The 20,700-nt window shown below is 38.7% G+C and overlaps 1 protein-coding gene across 1 annotated transcript; it reads left to right on the forward strand.

Moving 5' to 3' along the window:
• The first annotated feature begins 12,508 nt into the window (after positions 1-12,508).
• On the forward strand, positions 12,509-14,538 carry LOC121051466. Its single transcript, XM_040513847.1, has 7 exons — positions 12,509-12,557; positions 12,872-13,351; positions 13,460-13,633; positions 13,749-13,856; positions 13,971-14,040; positions 14,127-14,225; positions 14,330-14,538. The coding sequence occupies exons 2-7, from the start codon at positions 13,158-13,160 to the stop codon at positions 14,423-14,425; spliced, it is 741 nt and encodes a 246-aa protein (XP_040369781.1). The 5' UTR covers positions 12,509-12,557; positions 12,872-13,157; the 3' UTR covers positions 14,426-14,538.
• The last annotated feature ends 6,162 nt before the right edge of the window (positions 14,539-20,700 follow it).

A 20,700-nucleotide genomic window follows, 5' to 3' on the forward strand; every position in this document is an offset into this window, starting at 1 on the left:
TTTATCTGAAGGGGATCATTTTCCTTTTGTTTTTGATATCTTCGACATAAGGACCAAGCTCCACATCTTCTTCTCTGTCTCCGACACCAAGGATCTCCAGATCGTGAACCTCACTCTTACAGTTCTCTATCACCGTGAGGTGAATCACCTCCATCAGATCTTCAAAACCCTAGGGATCGAGTACGACAAGAAGGTCCTCCCTTCGGCAACCACAGGAAGGCCTCACGGCGATCTGCTTGTGAAGCTGGCGTCAGAGTCGCGGTGGCGGAAGTGCTCGAGCGGCTTTGATGGTGGCAGTGAGTTCATGGACGACTTGGGTCGCCAGTATTTGAATTTCGTTGGTTGGGATTTTCTTTTTCTGTTTTGTTGCTGGGTTCAAGAACATAAATATCTAGAATTGATGGATTCAATTGTTACAATCTGGATTCAATTGCTAGGTTTTCTTCTAGCTAGATGGCTTCAATTATCTGTGAATTTTTTGTGTTGTGGTTTCCAATTTGGTAGTGGAGATGAGAGATTGAGGAAAGCATATGGGTTTAGAAACCTGCTGCAATTCTGAATTTAAGAATCTGTCGAAGAAAAATGCATGCTTTGGAGAGATAGGCTTGAGATAAGGCCATGGGATTAGATAGATTGATCGTAATATATAACTTAGAGAGGCTGCCAAATCTAGCACCATTCAATTTCCGATTCGATCGAGTGTGAGATGCGGAGTTGTCCGTACACTAGGTCTGGGCAAGCTAAACTTGGCCGGAAAACCGTACATGGAAGCCGTCAGAGTCATTTTGCTTCAGATCGAAGGGACTGGTCGAGGTTCATTTTCCAGGTATATAACTATATATGCCTTTGTTTAACTCGATTTGTTTATTTCTAGGATCAAATTCACAATCTTTAATCTGAAATCTTTGTTTCCGTTGGTAGAATGAGGAATTGAAATCATGTCTATGAGCTGGATATAGAAAATCGGTGGGGAAGGGGAGAGAGAAGCGCGCAGTGGTCGACTGAATTTTGAATTGAAGACTGAAGGACTGGGTTTTGGAGTGCGAGAGACTGAGACTTTCAGTCTGAGAGAGAGTTAGATCGCAGATTGCTGAAAAAAAAAACTAAACAAGACTTGAATTGTGGCTCAGAGTCTCAAAATCTTGGAGGAGATGTTGTGTTCATTTAGAAGAAAGAATTTGTCAAGAAATCGTGATTATGTATGAATACAAGACTTGATATGGTGGAAGATATTATTCCTATAAGTCCTTATTTTCATTTAAAAAACATTGGCTTTTTTAATTATCGTTTTTAATTATTATTTATTTATAATTATAATCAAATAGGGTTATTATCAGAATTTCGCCCTTCTGTCTCCTGCCACGTCATCAGTTGACGGAAATTTTGGATGGAGTTTGAAGAATTGGATACGGTTGATGAAAATTGGGAGTCTAGGAGTGTTCTTGATGAAATTGAAAGTTTAGGGACTAACATGAAGAATGACCATAAGTTCAAGTAGGTAAACAGAAATTAATCCTTAAATTTATAAGTGATCAATCAAAAGAAAAAAAACAGATTGTTAGTTAAAGCACGCTCTTAGAAATAATATATATGAACAAAATACTATGTGTTTAAGTAATTCCAGAATATGTGTCTGGCCCAAACTCGAGGTTACTTGCTCTAGTTGAAATAAGGTTTATATTAGAGATATTCTCGGAGAATCTTAGGAGATATCCAATCAATGTACGATTATATTTCCATGTACAACTCTATCTTTATGCTTGTAATCCTCTATATAAAGAGGCCCCTATTATCAATGAAAGTTAGATTCAATTCTCTCCCAATTCTGTTTTCCTAAAACACGTTATCAGCACGAAGCCCTAACTCTGAAACCTAAATTCGTAGCCTTCAAACCCTAGCCGCCACCTCCGTATTTATTAAAGCCCTCAATCCCAGGATTCCAGAACCGGCGGCGGAACCACCAGAACCGGCAGGAAAACTACCGAACTGGCCACCAGAAGTATCGAACCAGCCCTCCAAGAAGAAAAAAAGAGGGATCCCTGCAAGGGTTCACCACCTTCCGGACCTCCGATTGCTACCAAATTTTTCCACCAGTAGCGGCTCAACCCCAGGATTCCTGAATCGGAAGCAAAACCCCAAAAACCGGTCCGGAAATAGGTGAACCGGCCTGCCAAAAACCGGCAGAAGAAAGAAAAAAAAAGGGAAAGGAAAAGAAGCCCAAGACCAAGCCCAAGGCAGAGGCCCACTAACGCAGGCCCATTTCCACGTCATCACAGGGACCCACTACCACGTCAGCATCAGGGACCCATTGCCACGTCAGCATCAGGGACCCACTACTACGTCATCACTGCCACGTCAGTAGCATGACCCACTGCCACGTCAGCAACAGAACCCACTGCCACGTCAGCATCAGTGCCATGTCAGCCCTCCGATCAACGACTTTTCCAGCCATTTTTCGGTGACTTTTTCAGACCACTTTTTCGGGTCAAATTTTCCGGCGACCTATTTAGAGGTATTTTTTACTAAACGTTCCCGTTTTTTTAGTTTTTAAATTCAATTTCTCTTCTTTTTCAGGGACTTGTAACATCCCTTCTTCTACCCCCTTTTCTTCATCATAGGGGAGACCTAATTAAGCCGAACTGTGGGGGTTCCTGCTCACTCCAAGTTTGGAGCTTGTAGAGTTCTCCAAACTTAGAGTTTGTTGAGATAAAACGATCAACCGCAAACATCATTGTTTCGATCTAATCCAACCCCTCTTGGAAGCGACTACGCTCGGAAATTCCTAATTTCTTAGAAGCAACTACGCTCAGAAATTTTATTTGTTTTCGTGGTAGCCTTTTTCTCTCTGAAACTAACCCTAATTTCTTGTTCTCTTTCAGGATGAGTAACCTGAACAAATTGGACTTTGCTCCAGTGGGAAAAACTGGCTCTGAATATCATAGGTGGGTTCGTGATATCCGCCAGCATCTCAAGGCCGATGGAATCTTGGATACGATTCTAGAGCCTAGCCAGGACGTACTAACCGTTGAGCAAGCTTAAGCTTTGGAAGCAAATAGAGCAGCCTTAGGGGCAAATAAGGCGAAAGCCATCATCCTAATGACTAGTCATATGGATGATTCGCTCCAGTACGAGTGTATAAATGAAGAAGACCCCAGAAAGCTGTGGGTCTCACTCGATGAAAGATTTGGCAACGTCCGTGACTCCTTGCTTCCTGACCTAGAAGTGAGATGGCATAGCCTCCGCTTATGTGATTTCAAGTCAGTTCTCGACTACAACTTGGACGCACTTCGCATTAAATCCTTAATGGAATTCTGTGGTAAAGAGATCACAAATGCGATATTGATTGAGGAGACTTTCTCTACCTTCCCCGTCTCTACATTGATGGTTGCTAAGAACTATCGAATCGATGTTACTGCAAGACGAATCACAAGGTTTCATGAGCTCATTGGAGCTATGAATGTCACTGAAAAGCATGACAACATCCTTGTGAAGAACTATAATTCGAGATCCGTAGGAACAGAGCATATTCAGGAATCCAATTATAGTCGCGCCCCAAAGAGAGGGCGCCAAGAGCAAAACCCTAATCTTAGGAATACATTTGGACGTTCTGGTCCATATAATCGCTCTACTTGGGAAGGTAATCGCCAAAATAGGCCAACACGGAACCTAAGAGGTCAACGTGGAAAGAGAGAGGGAGGCAACGCCTCTGGCCATGTTGGTGGCTCCGCCAACACTAAGAGCCATCTAAATGACGCTTTCAAAGAGCCTCAATCAATGGAGTTTGAGCAAAGAGATGTATGTTCTCGATGTGGAGTGTCTGATCATTGGGCACATATTTGTAGAGCTCGTGAAGAAATTGTCACCGCCTACAAAGCATATTGTGAACCAAGAAAAGCTCACCATGTGGAACAAGAAGATCATGAAGATGATCTAGGTTGAATACTACAAATCTGGCTGGGATCAATAGATCGCCAATTCTGTTTAAATCTTTTTATTTTCCAAGAGATGTCATAGGCAATTGCCATATATTTTTGTAGTAGATGATAATGGTTTAGTCTTTCTTCAAAATAGGCTCACCCCAAAGTAAGTGTGATGTCTAGGAAGGTTATGAGATTAGTGGTACTTAAGCGAGCCTTGCTCCACCGACATCTCTTTACTCACCTGGTCACATTCATTTTGGAATTACCAAAAGAACTTAGACGACTACAGTTGTTTTGCATTAGCTAGCATTTTGGATTAGATTTTCTTTGGTCAAAGAGACAATGATGTGACTCCGTTGGCTTATGAATAAAATTTCGAGTTCTTTTCATTATGACTCAATTTTGATTCTGAGCATATTGCTTTGTGACTACGATGGCTACGTCATCAGTATTAATTCAAGGACATGGAATAGCCCAAGTTCCGCTTGCCAAATGGCACCTTGATTACTATCACAGAAACTCTCTACGCTTCTAGGGCGAATCACACCTATAAATAGCCAACAGATTCCATGCGAAAATGCATGTAGAGAACGTAAATGAGTTCCTTTGCAATACCTCTAATGATTGCGAACAAAGGCGCATCTTAGAGAAGTTTATGTGTCTCTCTAGTGGACTTTATGTCACTATTCGAGCTATTAAATCCAATAAAGTTACGAGAGAAGATCTCTTGGATTTAGACACATATTGGCTTTGTCACTACAGGATAGGTCATCCTGATCATGATATGATGATCCGTCTACTAAAGACTTCACATGGACATCTTTTCTTTCGAGCGAAACGAAGCATGAATCAAAAGTTGATTTCTGGACTAAGTGTGACCGATGCTGCTGCCTTGGGCACCGCCTCCGTCCACCACTAGCCTAGGGCTGGCACAATCCCTATCCATGACACCATGGATAGCGTCCATCATGGTGATGACGCCCCAGGTGATGCTGCAATCACCAACTTGCTTCAAATAGCATTTCAGACTCTCAGGCCTAACCAAAATTCTCATTGGTTGCTTCTAAAGCCTCTCGCTCGTTTTACAAAGTCCGTTCCTTAGGAAAATTAGGACTGAGACCGTCCTATGCAAAGGATATGAAAATACTCATTATGTTCTTACATAGAATCCATGGGGATTCTATGGACTTATTCAACAAACTTGCGGACGTTTAAATATCTCATGATATTGGTTGATACGCAAACACACTGATCATGTGTTTTGCCATTATCCACTTGTAATGCTGCTTATGCTACACTCCTAGCAAATATCATATGACAACAGGCTCACTACCCGGATCATCCTATTCCGTTAATTGGACTTGATGACGATGCTAGCGAGTTTACATCGAAGACTTTCGATGGTTATTGCATTGGGACTGATGTTGGACATCACATTCCCATGAACGCACCCAAATTGGTCTCGCGGAAACGACTACGATGGTAGTCCGGACATTAGTAATACGCACTAATTTCCTTATATCCGATTGGGGTGATGCAATATCACATGTAGCTATGCTAATTCGTGTACGACCCACTACCACTCAACCTATCTTTGCGTTACAGCTAGTGACTGGGTACAAGTATCGTACTTACGTATATTTGAGTCTGCCATTTATGTGCCAATTGAGCCACTACAGCGCTCTATGTTGGGTTCGTACAGACGAATGGCCAACTACGTTGGATTTGAGACACTAACAATCGTCCGACACTTAATGCCCTGGCAAGGCGATCTCCTTACCGCTAGATTTGCGGGTTGTCACTTTGATAAGACAGTCTTCCCGTCGTTAGGGGGAAATAAGAACACTGATATTCAGCAGGAATGACAGGAATTGTCGTGGCCTGTCCCCACTATGTCTCATCTCTATCCCTACTAAAGTGACGAGATCACACATCTGTTACAAATATGCCTGCAAGGAAGTACATCCCTATAAGGGGACGTAGCGCCACCCTACACGGAGGTAGGCATGGAGCCAATGCCAAAGAGAATGACACTCTGACGTTACAGGCCATGACCCCAGCTAGGATGCGTGGGAGGCCCATGGGTTCGAAGGATGCTTTGGCACACTCTAATCCTTTGATCATCGACACTCAAAATCCATCTCATGAGAATCTTCCGTGTTATGGTTATCGTTGGGGGACGCCTCAAAGTCAGAACTTCCTGAGAATATAGAGCTCTATGAAAATTACACTAGTGTACATGAGACGTGGGATAGAAACTCCATCATAATTGTTGATGTAGTTGCGCACTTCGTTGCACATGAGTTTGTTGAGTCCGACGATATCGAACCACACTCCGTTGATAAATGAATGCCAACGTAGAGAGATTTGGCCTAAATGGAAAGATGCGATCCAGGTTAAGATGGATTCTCTAACGAAGAGGAAGGTTTTCGAGCTAGTGATGCCAACACCTCCTAACATAAAACCTGTTGACTAATGGGTCTTCGTTAGAAAGTGTAGTGACAAAAAGAGATGGTAATCTCGCCTTATGGAGCAAGGCTTCTCATAAAACGCCCTGGAATCGACTAAGATGAGACATATTCTCTTGTAATGGATGTCATTACACTCCACTACCCTGTCAGTTTGGTAGTTTCTGAATAACTGAACATGCAGCTTACAAATGTGGTCACTGTGTATCTCTATAGGGATCTAGATACGGAATATACATGAAGGTTCATGGTGAACTTCATTTACCCAAGTCAAGTGGCTCTAGACCACGGAGCGTGTTTATAAAGAGGTTGAAACACTCGCTAAAATGACTACTTGATTGGGAAGGGATATGCCCACGGGTTTCCATAACAAGTTTCGGATTCCATCGCGGTTCATGTTGGACATGATCTTCATTAGAAGACCTTAAAGAGTTAAGGGAAACCACTGAACACTTGAAATCCGATTTTGAGATGAAGAATTATGGGAGAACACAATTATGTCTCGGTTTGGAACTTGAGCATCGTGTCGATAGATGCTTAGGCATTTTGACAAGGTCAAACCTTCAAGCACCCCTATGATCGTCCGTAGTCTTGATCCTGAAAAGGATCCTCTTTGTCTGAAGGATGATGACGAAGATGTGCTAGAGGTAGAAGTGCCTTACTTGAGTACAATAGGTGCATTATTGTACTTAGCTCAATGCACAAGACCGGACATCTCATTGGCAGTGAACTTGTTAACTAAGATATAGCTCTGCGCCAACGCGACGCCATTTGATTGGTGTAAAAGATATATTTCGATACTTGAGATGTACGATTGATATGAGCTCGTTCTATCCCTATAGAGAGATGATGAGCTAGAAGAAATTTTTAGCGAAGTCCAAATGGATGTAGATTGTGATGGAGCTAGATAGATTCTCAACAGCCTCATAGGTTCGGGTAATGAGCATTATCCTGAATTTAATTCGAGGTATGCATCTCACTCTCCCACATCCAATGAGACAAAGACATCCAAGGGTAGTGAATTAGCTTTGGGTGGGCTTTGGGATGATAGTGGTGGATTGAACACCATGCAGAGAAAATTTAAGAGTTTTTGCAAGCCTGGTTTGGTGCCTGGAGACTTTGCGCTGATTCATGATGAAGACCACATACTGGAAGATCATGAGAAAAGTGCAATTGTGACTCACTTTCCTCAGTTGTGCCAAAAGGCTGGCGTTAAGGTACACACGGTTACATGAGACTTGCTTATGCTGCCTCTTCCTTTGCATTTAAAGCTTATTAATGGTGACGATTTTAATGTTACTGTTTGGGAGAATTTCAAGTGCAAAAGTTGTGATGGTGATCTTGTTGGTGTTGTGGAGGATTCACAATGTTATTATTTCAAGAAAGATAAGAGAAGCTTTGCGAAAGAGCAGGTGTGGGCTATATATGATGATGATGGAAGGCTGAGAAATTATGGTTTGGTTGATGCAGTTTTCAATCCAGGAATTTCAATTTCATTTGTGACTTTGAAATTGATGGTATTTAACTCCTGTACGAGTGGGAGCATGTCTATGGATAACGAAAGGGTCCAGGCATTTGATGATGGTACCATTGGTCATGGTCATCAAGTGGAGAATTGGCTTTCCTCGTCTCTGAGACCAACAAGTTCTCTGATTAGTCCTCTTGAACACTCTATTTTAATGGAAGCTGGTGGAACTAGCACTAATTATGATCAAGAAGAGGTGCCATTGGGTTTTTTTGCCTTTGGAAGGAATAAGTCTTCATGAGAATGATCCAACTGGATTGTCAGTTGTCATGGAAGTTGGTGATACTAGTAGTGGTTATATTCAAATGTGTGTCCCTCAACCTATTATTAAAGATGCCCAATATGTAGAAATCAGTGCTAGTGATCTCATCAAATGGGACAAGGCCAAAATGGGGTACTACGTTGGCATTGATATGGCTAAAGGATTATTCCTTGGAAATAGTGTGTACTTGATACAATTCGATGAAGAATGGATCGTCCTGCTTCATGTCTTCAAATCATTGGAAGAAGAGTATGGTATGGAGTTAATTTTTGTGAAGAACTCTTATGAATTTATGCATGAATATATTGTGGAGAAGTTCAAATTATATTGGCTACTGCAATATCTATTGCTTCCAGCTGCAAAACATTCTTTGAGGTACTCTTCTATTCCAATTATTTTAATGTCTGCAGTGGTATTCATTCAGTTGTGCACATAATTTTTCAAGATTGGTTGTTGTTGATTCCTGACCATAAGAATGGTATTAGCAAGAGCAGTTCACTTCTTAATTTAACGTTTTTTGCTCTGGTGGGGCTATGGTTTATTTTGAAGCATATCTTGGATTTATGGCCAACAGTGCTATCTGGACATATCTCACATGTTTTTGAATTTTTGGGGGTTAGCCTTGTCAATAAGCCGAATCACAAGAATGAATCACTTGTTATTTGCCTTGCGTCCATCTTCTTTATTGCTCATGTATTGTTTTTGCATATGCAACTTGTGGAGAAATGTATGCCACCTCCAATAGTGGAGTTTCCTCAACATTACATGACAAAGAGAGAATTGGTCACCTTTGGGTTTTGGGTTCCTACAGCACCGTTAAGTTTACAAATTTGGGTACTTAACTTGCATGGTGTGATTGTAATTAATCAAGGCTCTACTATTAATTGGTGACATATTCTTGATAAGAGAGCTCATCTATGATATTCACTCTCACATCACTTCCGCTAGCGCAAGTGCTACTAGACTTGTTTTTTATGTTGGTGAAGACTTGCACATTACCAACCCAGATTCACAGATGGCGCACTATAACATGTGTTCCCAGCACACAAAGGTGATATTGCTACAATCTCAAACCACTTATACATGGCCATATTTCCAAGTTGCTTTTGGCTATAGTCTTACGATTGTCTTGCAAAACGTCAATGAAGATTTTCACATGGTCTTATCTACATTATGGGTTCTTTCACTGTTCAACTGTGATGCTCCTCATGTTGTGATTTGGTCAAGATATTGTCGACTGGATTATATTGCGGAACAGGATCTTCTGATTATGGAAGATGGGACCATGCATTCTGCTTTCAACATGATTTGCCAAAGCACAACAAAGCAGCCTAAAAGTGATGAGCACATGGTACAAGATTTTGAGGGGGCTATTTCTACATGGAGTTGTTCGAAACACAAGAATGAAACAAAGATTATGTTGCCTCTACTTCGAGTTGAATATATAGTGGATGATCTTGTGATCTTGCCATTCTTGGACAAACCTGTATTTGATTTAGCAAGTCAGCGAAAATTGGTGCTCCCTACCTCTACAATTTGTGTCGGTCTCAGTGATTTTGCTAGCAGAAAAGCAACCATAGTGACACTTTTGTCTACGACTTCTTGCTTTGTAGAGCTACTGAAGGGGGCCTCCACAACACCATCTTTACATCATGACGATATTGCAGGACGTGCTCTTTCTTTTCCTAAACAGACTGCTCAGGAAGAACGAATGGTTAAAGTAGATGGGATGATTAAAGCTATGCAAGAGAGGAGAGTGGTTTCTGCTGAAGTGTTAGCTCACTTCCCTTTTCTTACGTGTGCAAGGCCTGAGGACATGCACTAGGCCAAAAATTCAATCAGGTTATCAGACGACAGCAAAAAAATATCTGTCGTCTGAATTTTTGGATCCAACGACAGTATTATTTGGCTGTTGTTTAATTACTTTTCAGACAATAGTTGATATTATGATGTTGTCTGAATGGATCAATTCAGACAACAGTTATTATTTCGATGTTGTCCAAGGTTTATTCAGACAATGGTTGATTTTTGATGTTGTCTGATTGTTTTCAATCACACAACTGTTATTAGTTGTCTGTTGTGCAATAGCCTTTAAGTTAATGCTTGCGAAAAGATGTTGTCTGATTTGTTTGTTTCATACAATTGTTTTTATTCGTCTGTTGTCACATTGTCTTCAGACAATGCACCTTAAATGATGTTGTCTGAATTTAGTTTTTTTTTTCTTTTCTTTTCCTCTCTCCCGATACAAGCTGAGTTTTAGCTACCTAGGGTTAGATATATACGACTTCCAACACTTGGACAAAAATCTTTCCCTCTCCATTCGACTAAAACACCCGAGCTCCCGCCTCTCTTTGTCAAAATCACTTTCAATCTCATCGGCCCTCAACCCTCAGCCCCAAGACCTCCTCTAGCTCTGAGAACCTCTCTCTCTCTCTCCCTCTCTCTCTCTCCCACCGCAGTGACAGCCAGTCGACCACCATCGCAGTGACCGCCAATCGACCACCACCGCAGTGACCTCCAGTGGTCGCGAATCAGTCGTGACTCCTCTCCAATACTATTCATATCCGATTCGGTACCGACGTAGTTTTACCCATCTCCAAACGTACAGTCTCAATCAGATCCAGTTCTTCCTTCTTTTTTTTATTGGGTTTCTGAATTGATTGATGCCTGTTGAAATTGTTTGGGTTTCTTGACTGGGTTTTTTGAAATTGTTGTTTCTTATCAATTATGTCTCTGAAATTGATTTTTTGGGATATTGTGTCTGATTCGAAGCCATTTTGGAATACGGTTGTTTGGGATATTATTGTTTCACAAGAATTTTGGTTCAATTGGAACAAGCTATTTTGTTGTTGTTGTCTTAGTTGCTGGAATGAATAATATAGTCTATAGGTTTTGTGCAGCTCCCGTTCATATGACAAGTTTCTAAGGTTCATGAACCTTCAGGTTTTTTGCTATTGATACATGGACACCTGGATTTGGAAAATTACTGGGTTTATTTTGTTTAGGGTTTTTTATTTGCATTCTCAAATATGTTGTTTATCTAAAAATCAGAACTCTTATTTACAGTTAGCTATGCTTATTTATGTGACAAATATATTGATTGTATGTAATGTGAATATGAAAATAAGAAATCTTAGGTACATTGGAAATTAATCACTTTATAACTTACCAGATTGCGAAGTTGATGGCTGTTTGTGTGAATGTGAATTATATTCTATTGCCTTCAATGACTATATAAGTGAAATTCTTTTTTTGGGTTAATAATTTCTTCTTGTTAAGTTCCTGCTTAACAGCATTGTTGTTTTCTCTTTGCCTTACTTATATTAATAAGCCATGAGGGATTATATCACTTTCACAAGTCTGCACACACGAAACCTTTCAACAACATGTCTTCTTTCTTTTTCTTTTCCCAGCCTTTATGAAATGCTTGCATGTTCACATAAAAACAGGGAAGGGAGAAAGAATTAGGTTCAGCCATAGGTGCTGAGAAAGAGAATGGGGAGTTTAGAAGTAAACTTGTGGTTCAAAACTAGTGCTGTGTATTGTTGGAACAATTTATGGTACTTGGTGAGATGTTACCCAAAGGGGCTTGTGCGTGTAGCAATTATACCCATATATGTTGTTAGCTTATTGGTACACTATTGGGTGACTGCATAATGTATTGTAATTCTACTCTTCAGGTCGATGATGACTGGCAGTTCCTTCTAGAGAACAACAGCTTGCAGGTTGAGGAGACGGTAAAAAAATATTCTGATCAATATAATGCAGAAGTAATTTTCTAGAATTCTTTCTTTTTCCATTAATACTGCACAATCTGATCAAATTCTTTTGTTTCCATTATCAACAATATTATATGAGTGTTTGACACTTCCTATATTATAATGGTTTAGTTTTTTTTTTTTGGTTAAAAAGAGTAATGATGGAGTTACTTATAGTTTTGTTGTTGTTGTTGTTGTTGTTGCATGTTGGAAAGAGTAATGATGGAGTTATGGTTGGTTCCATTCCAAACCTACCATAGAATGATTCAAATAGAAAACATGTAGGCTGAGAATGTTTTATTTCCATTAATAGTAATGGTTACTTATAATCTGTGGCATGATTACTTATATATCTTGGTATTGAGTCAAAAATGGGATCTTAATGATCCTTATTCTTCTGTTGGTTCTTTGTTTCAAAAATGTTAAACTTGTAAACTAGTTTGAACAACAATCTACCTTGTTGTACATCAAGTTTGTATGGCTTTGAACTTGGAGATAACTTTTGTATGTATTGTCATAGGTGAATTTGGTGATTGAAAAGGAATCTAGGCGGATCAACTAAGGAGGCTGGTGGATGTAGATAAGCTTGTTGCTGTGACAAACTAGTTTAGATAAGCACTTTTGGTGAGTATTGCTAAGTCTCTCTTATTTTGTACTAGTGCAGCATATAGGTGTATAATTTTACTTGTTGTGTTTGTTGATGTGGTTGCTGATTTCCTTGTCATTAATATGATGCAGTTTATAATATATATGTTCCTGACTGTATAGTTGTGATGATTGCATTGGCTGCCTATATGTGCTGTGATTCTATGACTTGCATATATATATATATATATAGTACACTTCTGGTTGTGATGAAATGTTAGATATATTAAGTTGTTTTGTTTTGTAGTTGCATCCATGGATTATATCTAAGTTGTCTGGTTTTTCATTGTAAGATGGATAAATCATGGATGCATGTTGATAGAAGATCGCGAGCTTTTGAGTTAGGCGTTGAAGAATTGATTCTGTTTGCATTGGAGAGTGGTTGTGATGTCAATAAACTTTGTTGTCCTTGTGTGAGATGTGGGCATGGTAAATCTTGGAAGGCTAGGGTAGTAAAGGATCATTTGGTTGAGTTTGGTATTGATAAAAGTTACACAAAATGGATATGGCATGGGGAACTCTCGTCAAATGAGATGAGTGAACCCGAAGGGAATTCTGAAACCGTAGAAATGGTATAGAATGACACAAGTAGAGGGGGGTCCGATGATGAGGAGTTGCGCGAGAGACAATATGGCAAATGGCAAGACAATCTCTTTCAAGTTGGAAGAGAAAGTGTTTGGCATCGACAGGAAGCAATATTTGTTTAAGTCAGACATTCATGCATTGTGTATGATGACTGAACTATCAGGTGGTGTAATCTGCATGTATATATGGTAAGTTGGAAAAATCAGTCATTCTTAATGAGTTTTTAGCTTATAAATGTATTCAATATTTATACTCTTATCTATTTTCAAATGTAATAAGGCTGTGTGCTTTTATAGCTACTTGCATGAAGTCTTGAAGAGAGCAAAGATGTCACACATGGTTAGCTTTGTGGACCCTTCACAGATTGGAGCACTTGGAAGTGGAAATACAACAGAAAGATTGCGTTTTCTAGCAAATAGGTTCACAACTGCAGAGAAGGGCCAGATTTTTTTGTTGCCATATAATGCAGGGTGAGTGACTTATCTTGAACTTGTCTAATTAATTACTTGAAACATGTCCTTTAATAAGTAATATATATAATACAAAAACTGAAGCTGACTTGCTGTTTTGCTATAACATTATAAGTAACCATTGGATGTTGACTGTTGTCAATCCGGATGAAGAAACTATCTATTTCATGGATCCATTAAGGCGTCGACTAGTTGGTGGAGAATGGCAGACTGTTGTGGAAAAGTAAGTCTGCCTAAGTCCCTGATTTTGATAAATTGCTGGAATGATGAGTTTTATGTTTGTTCATTTGTTGTTGATTGATTAAACTTATTGCTGGTATCTATTTTATTGTTGAAGTGGGATCAAAATTTACAATGCTCAGAGGAATAGGTCTGGCCGGAAATCAATAGTGTGGCAAAACATGGGGGTATGCTAGTATTCATAATTGTAGGTTTAGACTTTGTACATGCTATGGTTAGTGCACTGCTGAGAGTTTGTAATGACTATTTTTAGGGTATTCCAGCACAACAAAATGTGAAAGACTGTGGCATATTCATCATGCGGTACATGAAGGAAATAATTGAGGATAAGAACCTGAGTTTTGCTTCAAAGGTAAAGCCTTAAATTTTAGTTCGACAGCTTTATAACTTCATGTTCTTATTAATTGCTGCATGATTTTGTGATGCCGAGATTGGACTATGCTATTATTGTTTCAGTGGCAGCGACGATCCGAATTGATTTACACCCAAAAGGATATTGATGCTGTGAGGTCAGAGTGGGCTAAGTATATGATGAAGTATCATATTTCATAGTTATGAGGGTTGGTGAAGGCAGGGCTATTTTTTGGTATTTTGATCACCCTCCTGCTAGCTGGTTTTAGTTTTTGCTCAAGTTATTAATGTGCATTGGACACGTTTTATGGACAAAGTGCAGGTTTTTTGGCTTTATGTATTTATACACTTAGGCAATTTTAATTCCTATGTCAATGTTGGGATGAATATTGCTGATGGAATGAAATTGTTTTTGGAATCAAGGATGTGTTGTTCAATTGTACAAAATGTATGTCTTCTCTTCTATCTCAAACAATTCAATTCCAACAGCAAACCATTGTCTAACAAATGAACGTGAAGAAAAAAGGAAGAAAAAACTGTTGTCTGAAACATCTATCTACAATAGTTATTAAACATATTCAATTGTCCAACAAGTTATAACACAACAAAAAAGTAATATGTTCTGTTGTCTGATGAAGAGGAAGACCACAGAGAATTAAAATGTTCTGTTGTCTGATGAAGAGGAAGACCATAGAGAATTAATATGTTATGTTGTCTGATGAAAAGCAAGACCACAGAGAATTAAAAAGCTACAATTGTATGACTTGATCAACTAGTACAGCATATTGGAAAGCCATATGGTTGAAAAGTGACTTTAACGACCCATATAGCAAGCAAGCTATAGTACAAGAAAATCTCAGACAATAGTTTATTAGAAGATGCAATATTGTGAAGCAAAAACACACAATGGCTTTAACGGCTTTTCTGTTGTCTGGTATAAAGTCAGTCAATAGTATTCAATTAATTTGCTGATCTACAAGTGTCCTTCAGACAACAGTTTTTCTAAAAAAAATGTTCTCCAACTTTTCTTCACACGTCCTATCCTTCCACGATCTGCCAACTGAAATTGCTTTGCACAACAGTGAAGGTACCAACTCTGTTGTTCTTTGTGGTATTCAGACAACAGACTGGGTAGTAACTGCTGTTGTACTAAATTTTATCTGACGACAGTTTTCTGGTATTGTCTGATCCATGTATCAGACGGTATTGAGATAGACAACGGCAAACCTTATAATCAGACGACAGTGAAAAACTGTCGTCTGATTGAATTTTTGGCCTAGTGATGCCTTATTTTAAGGGGAGAGGAATGTTAGGACTATTGTTCTATAATTACATATTGTATTGGGCTGATGTGTTGAGCTACCTAAATGGGATGTGTTTCCATCTTGGGCTCTACAATTATATAGTTGATTGGGCTCGGGTCGGGTTATCCAGTAAATGGGTGTATGTAGGGTTGTTTGCAGATAGAGCTATATAAGCAATCTGCCTCCATTGTAAAAGTTCATTGAGAATATTGAAATTTACATTTGCTTAATTTCTCTTTGTTTTCCTTTCCTTTCTTTTGCAACTGATATCGTTTCACGGTTATGATCCTGGGGATAGTAACAAGCTCCTCCAGCTTGCGGCTTAGCTAGTCAACGGAGTTCGAGACCTGCTCCACCCAATCGCCGACAGCCACACGCTGCCACTTTCGGGGAGGAGGAGGAATGGGAGAGCTGGGAGAGGAAGGCGGAAACTTTACGGGCTCGGGAGAGGGAGAAGCCGACGGCAACCTGGGCCAGGTCGCGAGGGGTTTGGGCCGGGAAGGCGGAGAGCGTGTGGAGGCAGAGGTTGGGGTAGCTAGCGTGTTGGCATGACATACGGACGAGGTGGGAGGAGGAGATGGTGGCATTGTGAGAGCTTGGTTTACGTGCGATGGCAGAGTATGAGAGAAGGAGGAGGAGGAGGAGGAGGAGGAGGAGGAGAGGGAGGAGAGTGAAACGCATCATTTTGGGTGGTGGAGATCTGAGTGAGGAAGAGGAGTGAAACGCATCGTTTTGGGTTTTAGCATTTTACTATGATAATGAAGCTTTAGAGCAAGTCCACCCATTGAGATTGACTGGTCAAGACTATTCACAGCTTTTTTGCCTTGTATTTCCACTATTGAGGTTGGCTGGTCAGATACTGTTCACAAAATGTCAAGAATGGTCACGAAACGGGTGGACTTGCTCTAAGGGGTATTATAGTTGGCTAGCTTGAACAAAATGGAATAAAAAAGATGAATAGCCTGTTAAACCAAGTTCCATAAATACAATAACCTCAAGTTCTCAACCTTTAAACTAAATTCAGAACACACCAGTAATACTTGATGAGACTAAAGCAATCAAAATCGAAAACCCAATTAACCCAACACCAAACTGAAATCACATTCGAACTAAATTCCACACCACCAAAACAAAAACCAACAAAAAAAGACGCAAAATTTACCTCATCATTCCCATTTGATCACTTCTGAAACCAATTGATCTTTAGCACCTAATCAAACAAAAGGAACAACATCAAAACCAAAACCCAACTGGGTATTCCAAATTCACAATCTTTGAATCCTAGATCTACCTAGATAAAAGAAAAGGGCACCTCGACTTGAGAAGTGGAACATGGGCTGTTGAAATCGTCAGAGGGATGCAGCTGAAAACAAATCAAGTAACTGAAATATTGTTCGATAATGAAAACCATCGAGATTGATAAACTGAAAAAGGGACCAGCAGAAAAAAAAATTCTCAAGCCAATCCTTACCTATCAGAAACAAAAGCAAAGGTTGATTAAGAGGATCCTCTAATGCATGGTTTGAAACTGATCATAGGCTTTTATACCAAGGGCTAATGGCATGGTAGTAAAAATGGAAAGAAAAAAAAGAAGAGCAAAATCGTAATTTCAGTCATCAGCTTGGCTTGAGCGGCTACTGTTACTCGGCTTAGTAACAGATACTAAATACGGTTATGCTCGGTTTGAAATTCTATTGTGCAAACATCTGCTTTCTAGTGGAAAAAAAATTACATACATATATATATATATATATATATATATATATCCTTTAGAGGGCTCTTCCACTAAGGGATCCATTTTTTTGTTTTTTTCTAGGAATAGGCATTAGACCAACTTTTCGATTATATTTCAGCATCTCAACCATTCAATTTTAGGTCATAATGTGTAGATCACGGCTGCAAATTTTCAGCCAAATCGGTGATCGTTAAGGTATCGAACTAGATTAAATCAATGAACGAACCGAATCTGTCCAACCTGAACCGTTCATACTTATAATTGTAAATCGCGGTTTTGAATGCCTTAATGATAATCAATTTGGTTGAAAATTTACAGAGGTGATCTACACAAAAGGAAAAAAAAAACTGAACGGTTGAGATGCCAAAATATGATCGAAAAGTTGGTCTAATGCCCTATCCCTAGAAAAGACAAAAAAAAAAATGGATCTCTCACTAGAAGAGCCTTGTATGCATGTGTGTATGTGTGTGTGTGATCAAGAGAGGACATCCTTAAACTTGAAAAGTGAGGATGTTTTTGTTTTTAGGATGTACTTTAATAATCACAACTACTCATTCTCAAGTTACCTGCATACATATGAATCCTACAAAAAATTAGCCAAATCAGAAAACGTTTAACTATTTGATTAATACAATATTTAGTTTATTTTTATCTAACAGAATATATTTGCTTACACAATTTTAACTGACCAAATGATTATGGATTTGGTTGATTTTTTGTAGACACAATTCTTGCATAAGGAATCTAAAGGATCAACGAATAAGATCATTGAATTATGTCACCTACTTATATATATATATATATATATATATATATATATATATTACCCTAAGCCCTATAATTTACACACCTTGTGAACCATTGGATTTTAAAATGTTCAATGGTTCAAATTTAGTTTGAATGATGTCAACACAACACCAAGTGATGTGGAAATGACTATGACATTAAATATTTCCAATCTAAAATTATAAATAGATTAAACTTTTCTTTATTAAACCAAAAAAAAAATCAAAATTTGAAAAATAAAAATCAACTGTACATGATGAAAAGAAGAAGAAGAACTGGATTACAAGGAAACTTTTTCTCCAACGGTTGTCTGACTTAAGATAGCATGGTATTGAACATGTTTCTTACACCACGGCTGTCTCACTTAAGATAGCAATTGATAAGCTATTTTCAAAGCATGGGTTGAGCATATCAAAGTTACGAAGTCAAGGATATGATGTTGCTAGACTGCTAGTATATGAGTGGAGAGTTCAATGATCTGAAAACTATTATTATGAAGGAGAATAAATGTGCTTCCTTTGTTCACTATTTTACTCATCAACTACAATTGGGGCTCATGGGTGTGGCAAAAAAAATGGTGTAATAGGCACTTTATTCACAATTACTTATTCATTATGATTTATTGCGTGAACTATTTTTAAAACTAATTATTTGTGTTTTTTTTTATTGGGGGAGGTTAGCGTTAGAAAGTTAGCAACACACACACCGTTCGGGAGATATCCCAGCAGAGCCGTACTAATCCCTTCCGAACGCCACGGGGTAATAAGCACCCATTAGCTGGCCACCAATGCCTTATGGGGATTCGAAAACCAGACCTGAGGGTTCCAGACTGGGACCTTCTACCACCCCACTATCCCTAGTGGTTAATTATTTGTGTTCAAGAAAGTATCTAATGTGTTTGTTGGAGCATCATCCTTGCGTTGGGTGATCTTTCAACTGGAAGAGGCTTAAATCAAGAAATTTGAATCAAACATCCATGTGATACACATTGGGGAACACACTTCGGTACTTTGGTAAGCTTTATTACCATGTTTTAATCTATCGTTGATGTGCTTAAGGAAATTGCAAATGATAGATTGAATAGTGAGAAAAACCTGATGCATATATTATGTTACGCTTGGTGCAAACTTATGATTTTGTGTTTAGCTTGCATTTGAAGAAGACTATACTTGGAATCACAAATGAGTTCACAAGTCTTATAAAAAGATGATCAAGATATGGTGAATACCATGGATTTAGTTAAGGAATGCAAGCAACAATTACAGATGATGAGAGAGAACGGATGAAATTCTTTAGTGGAGGAAGTGTCTGATTTTTGTGTCGAGCAAAATTATTGATGTCCTTAATATGGATAATATGTATTATCCTCTAGGAAAATAAAGGTGAAAGTCTCCTACTCTCACAAATATACATTATTATGGTGTTGATTTTTTCAATGCTGTGATAGATTTGCAACTACAAAGGCTCAATAGTCATTTTAATGTGGCTAACACTGAGTTGTTACTTTGTTTGGCATCTTTATCTCCTAATAATTCATTCTCTGCTTTTGACAATAGGAAGTTGATCCGCTTTGCTCAGTTTTATTCATATGATATTTCTTTCATGAATCTACAGGTGCTAGATAATCAGCTTCAAATTTATGTTGATGACCTGAGTTCTAATGTAAAGTTTCATAATTGAAAGGAATTGCTGAACTTGCCAAAAGATTGGGGGAGATGAGAAAGCATGAGGTTTATCCATTAGTCTATTTGCTCATTAAATTGGTGTTAACACTTCCGGTTGCAACAGCTTCGGGAGAAAGGGCATTCTCAGCTGTGAATATTGTGAAGAATCAATTGCAAAACAAAATGGGAGATCAATGGGTGAATGATTGTTTGACTGTGTATCTTGAAAAAGTTGTATTCAATGCTATAATGGGCTTATCATCTAGCGTTATCAGAACATGTAGTCTCGTCGAGGACAACTTTAAATATTTGATCTAATTTTTTTTTTTTTTGCCAAGATTTTGATGTATTGTATTTTTTATTTTATTTTTGTTAGGTACTTATTTGAATTGTTATGGTATTCAATGTTTACAAGTTATGCTAAACAGCGCATTGTCGCTATTTTTAAAAATATTTTTCATTAATTACGCCCCCATATAAATAAAATCTTCGGTCCGCCACTGCATTCTACGAGCCCTGGCTGCACTGTTGACATCGCGGAAATACTGACCGCTTGATTAATCTTCCATTGGTTGGTGGGCTGAATCAAGATCAGGTAAAGGAGTCATATGTAGTGATCAACTGGCTGACCATCACAAATCATGTAGCAATTCTTAGGCCATCTCCAACCCAAAGGCTTAAAAGGGCCAAATAGCTAAAATTTGACAATTTTCATGTTCGACCCAAATAGTTAAGGATTAAAAGGCTATTTTTTTAGGGCTAAAGTGCAAGTTAAAGGGCTAAAAATACCCCTTGATTTAGCCCTATAGCCCTTAAAAAAATATTTTATTCAATGGGCTAACCCTACTGAATGAATCAGAAAGTGGGGAAGCCCACGTAATGTGATAAAATTTGCGTGCATGTGTGAGTGTATATTCAAATTTTTAAATCAATGCTCCATATTAATGGCATCTTATAATCTGATGGCTATAAATGGCTTGATGTTGT

The sequence above is a fragment of the Rosa chinensis genome, chromosome 2 (assembly GCF_002994745.2).
Source record: "Rosa chinensis cultivar Old Blush chromosome 2, RchiOBHm-V2, whole genome shotgun sequence".
NCBI classification, from domain to species: domain Eukaryota; kingdom Viridiplantae; phylum Streptophyta; class Magnoliopsida; order Rosales; family Rosaceae; genus Rosa; species Rosa chinensis.